General features: G+C 33.2%; 1 protein-coding gene across 1 annotated transcript in view; it reads left to right on the top strand.

The window, feature by feature from the left end:
* The window catches only part of LOC143245448 (fasciclin-1-like), a 42,770-nt gene extending 37,805 nt beyond the window's left edge, over positions 1-4,965 (top strand). Inside the window, exon 12 of the mRNA XM_076491812.1 lies at positions 4,858-4,965. Within this exon, the coding sequence (XP_076347927.1) occupies positions 4,858-4,965 (108 nt within the window). The remainder of the gene's footprint in view (positions 1-4,857) is intronic.
* Positions 4,966-9,725: the final 4,760 nt, after the last annotated feature.

Below are 9,725 nucleotides of genomic sequence, written 5' to 3'. Positions count from 1 at the left end.
TAATAGCTCAAAACCTTCGTTCCTCTTAGACCTACGCAGTTTAGTCTTAAATTCACATATTAAGGTAGCAATGCAAACATTCTATACAATAAAAGTATAATAATAAAGACTAAAATTTAGAAAAAATAATAAAATTTCATATATTAAACATTCAATCGATACTGTTAGTACAATTTTCAATAAAGAAGTAATAAAGATTTATCATCTACTATAAACATAAGACCGGGAGCTTCTAAGTTAGGGTTCACTGTCGACTGAAATCCCGAGAGCTGTTAAATTAGGTTCCACTCTAAACTGAAAACCCGGGAGCTGCAAAGTTAGGGTTCCCCATCGCTCAAAAAATTATCATAATACAGAACCGGTGATGGGAAACAAATTAAAGAAAGATTACTATTAATATTTAAAGAGTTTTGCTTCATATAATAAGTTTATATTTATACACTGGTTGTAGTATAAACGCAGAAAATAACACTTTATTTAGTATATTTTGAAACACTAGAAAACCTTTATAAAGACACTAAACTATCGCTTCAACACACAAGTCAACGATTAACATGTATACATGTATACTTTTTATTAGAGTTCGATATAACGCCAACTTTATCCATTAAATTAAAATGTGTTATGAATCAAACTCTAGTGTAGGAAGTATACAATAAAAAATCAAACTCTAGTGTAGGAAGTATACAATAAAAAATCAAACTCTAGTGTAGGAAGTATACAATAAAAAATCAAACTCTAGTGTAGGAAGTATACAATAAAAAATCAAACTCTAGTGTAGGAAGTATACAATAAAAAATCAAACTCTAGTGTAGGAAGTATACAATAAAAAATCAAACTCCAGTGTAGGAAGTATACAATAAAAATAAAAATGGTGTTTTAGTAACTAATTAATCAATCAATCTTTATATTATATACATTCTAGGTGAACTAATCCAAAACCAGAAGAAAAAACTTAATAAAAGTAGGATGTGTGTAAAAATATATTTGTTAGGTTTCAATATATGGTTCGTTGGTAGGATTTTGTTACTTGTTTAATCGTTAAGGTACATGGGTATCGAAACCTGATTTTCAACAACGTGAATAAAAAAGGTAAGTTTAGGAAGAAGTTGAATATACACTTATGATAAATAGGTGAGGTTTACTTTGCAGTGAAAGATTAGCTTAATATTTAACATGTACAAACTGTTATGACATTTCGTCTTAACGACCTACCCACATTATCTCAAGAAAAAATACGTGGTTGTTTACTTGTACAGGTCAGATGAATAGAATCAGAGTTTCGTTGTATTAAGTAAATGACATGAACAAATCCACGAGTAACTGTTATACACTGTTACACCAAACATGCTCGCCCTTTCAGCCGTGGGGGAGTTATTATGTGACGGTTAATCCCACTATTCGTTGGTAAAAGAGTAGCCCAAGAGTTGGCGGGGGGTGGTGAGGACTAGCTGCCTTCCCTCTAGTTTTACACTGCAAAAATTAGGGACGGATAGCGCAGATAGCTCTCGAGTAGCTTTGCAAGAAATCAAAAAACAAACAAACAAACTGTTATACGTTGAAGCTGACGCAAAGCAGTGTCATCAAGCTATCAGCGGTGACACAATGCGATATTTAACTTAGTTTTTGCAATTTGCTTTGACTTTTATCGAAAGATCTAAGCTTACGTCTGATGTGAAGAATGAAATTCAAAAGAATAAAAAAAAAAAACCAACATCAAGAAAAAATACACAACAGGTTAGTTGGAAAGAAAAGAGAGAACTTACCATAACTACGTCATCAATTTTACTGATACTCCGAATGTAAATGTTGACCTTTACGTTGGCTGGACCATCTGTAAAGAAATAGAACCTGAGTCCTAACACACAGATGTCTCTACGTACGACTATGTTTGGAATGTGCAACAAAAGTGCTGTTACTTACTTCTTTTGTTCGTCCAGATGGTCAAAGGAACGAATTATAAAAAGCCTGAGATATCAATACCTAACGTAATCTCTTGCCCCTTTATAAGTGTCGTTTTTACAATGCACTCTTACACTGTTGGTAAAACATTTTTATAGAGGTCTGTTGTATTTATTGGAAATTCTGTTATCTGAATTTTAAAAGCAATTAAGCCTAACATAACTCGCATTGAATATTATATGTAGAAAAAGAGTATATTAAAAACATAAACGATGTTGGATATTCAGTTGAGGTGTCAGAAAAATGTATGTTAGTACAAAATGACGCGAATGTTCCCTCAATACCTATATAACTAGAACATTCCTGATAAAGTTAATTAACATTAAAATCTACACAGATACGGAATAATATTAATAATTCAGGCATATATAGATCAACATTAATGGACCATATATATATTAAGTAACAATAGGATCCACAACGGTATTAAGCAACGTTCAAATCCACACAGTTATCAAGTGACATTAAGACATCCACACAAAATTATTGAGAAATATTAATATATACACAAATACCAAATAGCATTAAGGATTCACAGATATATATTAATCAGTATTAAGGAACACAACAGCATTAAATAACATCAAGGATTCACACAGATAGTGTTTTACTTTTGTTGTTTGCTGAAGATGGCAAAATTGTCTTACATTTATTATTATAGGTATTAAGACTTCTGAAAACCAAATGCTGTCGAACAGTGTTTTCTATTATCTAATTTATTGTGTTAATTTATCATTATAATTGTTTCTTACCAATAAAAGAAACTTATATTTTAGAAAAACACCTTTCGTTGTGTCTTAATCCACGAGGACTTCCCCGTTGCGCCAAACATGCTCGCTCTTTCAGCCCGTGGGGTATTATATGTAACGGTCAATACCACTATTCACTGGTAAAAAGTAGCCCAAGAGTTGGCGGTGGGTGGTGATGACTATCTGCCTTCCCTCTAGTCTTACACTACTAGATTAAGGGCGGCTAACGCAGAGAGCCCTCGTGTAGCTTTGCGCGAAATTCAAAAACAAACAAACCACAAGAACTTTAGCTATTCGCTATTAGTAAAATGTCAGACCGTCCTTAAAATATACTTAGTTATCACAAGAAAGAAAAACCGAAGAATAAAACTTATATTGTTCGACATCAATACCCTATTTTACTGATTTGAATATTTAAATATTACCTTATCAGTGTCTTTGAGAAATGTTTTTCATGGGGAAGAATATTGTAGAACAATTTAAAACAAAATAAAATACATTTCTTTAAACTAACAAATGGACATAATAAGTATGCGGTATTAACCCTAGTTTTCTCTTTCATGATAGAAATTGCTGGACCTAGTTATTAATGTGATTGTTTATACTCAAACGAAATAGACATAAGACAAAGGAACACGTGAATGGAATAACGTGCTATGTAATGCTAGCTACTGGATCTCCCAGAACAGCTAACCTGACAAGCTGTTCAAATATGTATCATGTATTTTTACCTGCATACTCCCGGGGTATTCAAAATTCCTCGTGTTTCAGTTCATGCAGTGTTTAGCGAAGGACTGATTTTCAAGTACCACCACGTACGTGTCCGTGTATTCTGTATTACGTGTATTCTAAATGTATGATAAATTACGATAGACGTCAGGGGTAATATATGCCGTAGACAGTTATTTTAAACGTAATCAAACAGTGTGTGCATTTATCATGTTATCTCTTCGAACTTATTTTCATGGCGCAATTTCATGGATTACGTATATTTTCTACACTGAGCACTCACTACACGAGATGCTGTAAAGATCTCTTCAATAATGTCATGGTTTCCATGGATACTATATAAATAGAACAAGACGCACTTTTACTAGAAAAACTAATAAAAACAACGTCAAACAGACAAGTTTGTATTCATGTATTGATATAACGTATGTAATATTTACTTCACTAAACGCTTTCAAGACTACATTTTCTAAAATAACTTTTCAGCAATGTCATGGTTTCTATGGATACTATATAAATAGAACAAGACGCAGCTTTACTGGAGAGACTAAGAAAAAAAACAACGCCAACCAAACAAGTTCGTATTCAATATAGATAAAAATACATATAATTATTAAAAATAAAAATATGGAACTTCTAAATTCACTTAATAACACGTTATTTTCAACACAGAGAATACATCGGTTGGGATTTCCAGATCATATTGGAGAAGGCCTCTGGCTAAGTAATTGAGGGACTTAAAGATGCGTTATACGCCTTTCCATATTAAATATCATATCTGCAGTTTGACTTCTTTTTTACACGGAAACTGCAAATTCTTTCGTAAGTATCAAAATAGCAATCCAGAGAAACGTGTCAAAAATTAAAGTTTAAAGACAAATGTTGCGTTATTAGTGCAAAAATAAACGGAAAAAAATGAAGAAACTAAGATATTTGGCGTTTGGTCTGCAATTTTTAACCAAAGTAGAATGCTCACGCTAAACGTACATTATCCTGTTTGTGAATGGAAAGTCATTTTATAAACACCGCAACAGATTTCTCTTGCTAGTTTTAAAGTTTTAATGACTATCGGGATTATAGATTAAAAGTTAGGGACGACTAGCGCAGTTAGCTCTCGTGTGGCGTTTTCGCGAAATTCTAAAAAAAACAACAACAACCAAGCAACCAAACACAAACGAAGCCACAAGTCGAAACGAACGGCTGTTTTCACGAGGAAGATGGCGGAAGAAACTGGGATCACAACAGTTATTCTTTGTCACGCACTTCACAAAGTCTCGAGTTAGAGATGCAGCTCAAACACGGCTTTGTCTCTGGTCTGTTTAACACGGTATTGGAAGCTGACGTACAGTAGAAAGTATGTTGAAAGTTTAGTCTAAGTTTTCTTGTTTTTGTCTACAATTGCCTTCATTGTTCTCAGTTTACTAGAAACTGCGTTGTTGTGAAACAGTCCGTAATGGCGTCAATCGAAACGAGAATGATCGAATATGAAAGAAGCAGTTCCAGTGCCAAGCGAGAACCTGGATAATCGGTCTTATGAAATGATATTTTTAATTACAAGCGCACAACATCGAGTTCAGCTGCTTACGTCATAATATAACGTTTTAAGAGCATGACGCATTGTTCAACGCGGAAGAAAGAAAAATCGAATGAAATCGATTTAGTAGATAATGGAAATTTATGGAAATATAGAAGGTTAAACAAAGCTTTTTACAAAGAACAAAGATAGTAAACTTATAACAAGACGGCTACGAGGCACTCGCCTATCAGCATGCAAATAATTAAATGTAAAGTTCGTCTTGTGCTTTTAGATATTTCAATTGGAAGTTTAAAAATAAAAGTACCTTCTCGTTTCTAGCGAAGAAGTAATTGACACACGGAGATGTAGGTTTATTAGCATGAAACTCGTGTGGTTTACCTAGCTATAATTCCAAATGACATGCATCAAATTAATTGTATTAACCGCAAAAGCAAACTACGCATGCTCGTGTCCAAGATGTTTTGACAACAGTCTGTTAAAGTTTAAGTTTTGTCACAAAATGTATAATACAACAAAAATTATTTAGAAATATGCAGCGTTTTGCTGGCAGTTTACAGTTTAAATGGTTCTTGTACAACCACTAAGTAAGTGTAACATCCACATATACACAGCTGGACCAAAGTACAGTTATATGCTGATAGTTCATACTCTGATTGGTTCTTATCTAACCATTCAGAAAAAGTAACCCACAACAGTGTTAAGCCACTACAAACAATGGTGTTAGCCCACTACTAACAGTGGTGTTAGTCTACTAGTAATAGTATTGTTAGCCCACTACTAACAGTTGTGTGGTTTTATTACTGCATCACTGCCAGGACTGGTTATGTAGTTTCGGTATGAAGAATCTTGATGCTTGTTTGTTTGTTTTTTCAATTTCGCACAAAGCTACTCAAGGGCTATCTGTGCAAGCCGTCACTAATTTAGCAGTGTAAGACTAGAGGAAAAACAGCTAGTCATCACCACCCACCGCCAACTCTTGGGCTACTCTTTTACCAACGAATAGTGGGATTGACCGTCACATTATAACGCCCCCACGGCTGGGAGGGCGAGCATGTTTATGCGACCGGGACGCGAACCCGCGACCCTCAGATTAACACGCTTGGCCATGCCGGGCCATCTTGATGCTGTAAAGATTTATATGAAAACTGAGAAGATCCAGTGGTAACCCAGTGAAGACCTCTAATAAACCAGAATCTGTGGAGGAATATTTCACAACTGTTCATTGATAAACTGTATGGTAATATTAAGACTAAAACATAATGTTCTTTGAAAATCAAAATTCAACAATGTAATTGCTTTCGTTTTGTCTTTTTCTGTGAAAACGTTTCTTTCTTACCAGTAATAAATTCATGATCTAGTTGATTTTACTCTGTATTTATGACTCCTATATGCGTCTTCATATTTAATTATGTTAATGTATGCTCACGAATGGAGAATAATTGAACATATTTGTCGTTAAGTAAATACATTCTAAATCCACAAATTTAAATGTATTCATTTCTCTCTTTAAACTGATATTCTGAGCTAAATATACCAGAAGTCTCTTGTGTCGTAAAGTTATACTGTTTTGTTCTGTGTTGTTTTCTTTTTAGTTACTGTGTTCTTTGCATATTATTTAATAATTCTCTTCATCCATTTTATAAGTTAGGAAAAAAATACACTATGCAACTATGATGTGCAAGCAAACTATTCTATCATCAGTAAAACTTGAAATATTCTATTTTGTGTGATAAAATCCATCTGAAACTGTACCACATAATATTAGCAAGACGGAATTTGTTTGTTTGTAGTAAAGTAAAAAAACAACAACATATAAATGGGCTATGTGTACTGTGCCCACCACTAGTATCTGAACTCGGTTCTTAGTGGCAAGAGCCCGCGGATTTTACCCCTGAGCCACACGAAAGAAAATTTATTTAGTCTTACAACAGAGACTGTTGAAAATAACGGAACGCATACCTCATGTTCGATTGCGTTTATCTTTCTTTACCTAGCGAGCAATTTTGTCATTTTTCTCTTTGAAAGACGTAGTAAGAGTAATAACTCTTCTTAGTTTTGACTAGATCTCTACAACTAACCACACTTTTAATATTACACACACTTTTATTTTGCTTCCATTATGATTTGTTATTTAGTTTTTTCTACTCATAGAGCTTTTAACTGCTGGAAAAATTCAAACTCCATTTTGATTTTGTCATAATTTTCAGTTACTTTCGTTTGGAAAACAACCCTCAACTTAGGAGTTTACTGAACAGATCGAACATAAAGCTAAGCAATTTTTATTTCATTTGAAAAGTTAAAACTTTGCATGAATTTGTTTTAACGTGAATTTTAACCCTCAGTCTAGGGTATACTGAAAGTTCTTACTTAAAATATTACACTATTCAATAATGCTACATTTTTTTTATAAAGTATATTCTACAACAACTGGAACAAATGTGAATATGATCAGAGACAATCGAGATTTGTGTTGATATATTAATATCTCAGCGCGACACCATAAACATGTTATATTAATGTTTTCACTGTGTTTGGTTTGGTTTGTTTTGAATTTCGCGTAGAGATACACGATGGCTATCTGCGCTAGTCGTCCCTAATTTAGCAGTGTAACACTAGAGGGAAGGCAGCTAGTTACCACCACCCACCACCAACTCTTGCGCTACTCTTTTACCAATGAATAGTGGGATTGACCGTCATATTATAACGCCCTCACGGCTGAAAGGGCGAGCATGTTTTGTGCGACGGGGATTCGAACCCGCGACCCTCAGATTAGGAGTCAAGTGCCTTATCCACAACAGATGTTGTTTCTGTGTCAGTAACTATTATAAAAGTTATTTCTTGTCGACATTTTGAAACTTCAAAGATTAGAATAGAGAAATGCGTGTTACCCAAAATACACTTATTTTTATTATTTAAATTATTTTTTGAAAACTTAAAAATACTTTTTTTATTTCTTGGATTCAATTATCAAAAATATAAATAACAATAATAATATAAAATATACGCTAATAAAACCTTTCATACGTTTATCATTTTTATCATTTGAATATCGCTAAAAAAACAAAATGTTTATAGTCTTTAAAAATGTGAATTATGTAATATTCAAAACAACTTCGAGTTTCTTATTCGTATTTTTATTTGAAAAACTATCGAGTAAACATTATTAATTTTAAACGAGATATAAAATATACTGTAACAATATTACTGAGTTTAAACCATAGATTATTCTCTACAATATAAACATAGAAGCCTAAAATTGTTACGTAAGCCCTCGTAGCCTCTGTTTAGTTGTATACTTTCTTAAATGTAACGAGCTATTTTGGTTTTAGGCAACTAAACTGCTCGCTGAAGGATTTTTAATAAAAAAATAATAAAAGGAACATACAAGGAAACACAGCTCATTTCTGAATCAAATATAGCGTATAATCTTCTTGAATGTTTGAATATTCAATTTACATTGAACCTGGAAAAATATATCGGTAAAAAATATTTTATGCGAAAAACGCATACATCTAACATGTACATTCAATCAAAAGTCCCTCAACCGTTTCGTTAAATGGAGTCGGTTATTAGATTAAGTTTCAGTCGATATGAAACACTTCCAAGTGTCTCAGAAGCAGCGATTACCTTGCTAGAAATGTAATCATTCTGGTAGATTAGCATTCTATTTTTTATAATCCAATTAATATCGACATGAATGGAGTTCATTTTTTAGGGGGGGGGGGGTTCTATAGATATGTTTAATTCATGTTCCATGCTTATGAACTACCCCCTACAACTTTAATTTCTACCATAAAATATGATCCCAATCGTTCTACTTTTGTCATGGCAATGGAACCAGGGAAAAGTTTGTTAGTTCACTTTAATTAAAACCAAATAAAAGATGAGTTTCTGATTATTTATTTATTTTTTTTTGCATGGATAAAACAAGGAATTCCGAATCTGGATTTTTTTTTGTCTGATTTGTTTGCTTGTAATTAAGCACAATGCCACACAATTGGCCATCTGTGCTCTGCCCACCAAGGTTATCGAAATCAAGTTTCTAACGTTGGAAGTCCACAGACATAACGCTATGCCACTAGAGGGCGTTTTTTGTCTGAAATAAAAGTGGAATTCTTAGCGCATTGTTTTGGATAAATAAAACACGGAATTCTTCTTGTCTTGTCCGGATAAATAAAAAGTGAAATTTCAAATGTTTTGTTTTGGATAAATAAAAGTTGGAATTACGCGTGCACTGTCTGAATATATAAAAGGTGGAATTCTGAATGTATTATCTAGATAAATAAAACACGGTATTCCGAGGGTATTATCTTTATTTCTGATGATTGTTAAATTAATATGGCTGTTGCCTGAATATTCGGTGGTGTATCTAACAACTTTCTTTGCATCTGGTGAACGTTAATGTGTATAACCACATCTTATCCAAGTTACATTTATTATCTCTCTGACATGTTAAGGATATAGGAAGTGGCACTGTTGGTCTAGAGATGGACCTGGAACACGACACAGTGGAAGTTGAACATAGAAAATGATATAAAGGTAAACTAATTTATATTATTTAATCTACGCCATATTCAGATCTACAGTAGGGAGAAGTTGAGCAAAGGTAACATTACTCAGATGAGAAAATGAAATACAGTTACTAAGAATGTTTTAAATTTTTAAACATGATCCTCGTTGCTTAGCGTTGGTAACACTGTTCTATACAAATGTATACAAAGTTCTTATGGAGTTATTCAAATAACAAA

The sequence above is a fragment of the Tachypleus tridentatus genome, chromosome 2 (genome assembly GCF_004210375.1).
Source record: "Tachypleus tridentatus isolate NWPU-2018 chromosome 2, ASM421037v1, whole genome shotgun sequence".
In the NCBI taxonomy this organism is placed as follows: Eukaryota; Metazoa; Arthropoda; class Merostomata; order Xiphosura; family Limulidae; genus Tachypleus; species Tachypleus tridentatus.
This window is presented reverse-complemented; position numbering and strand designations above follow the sequence as displayed.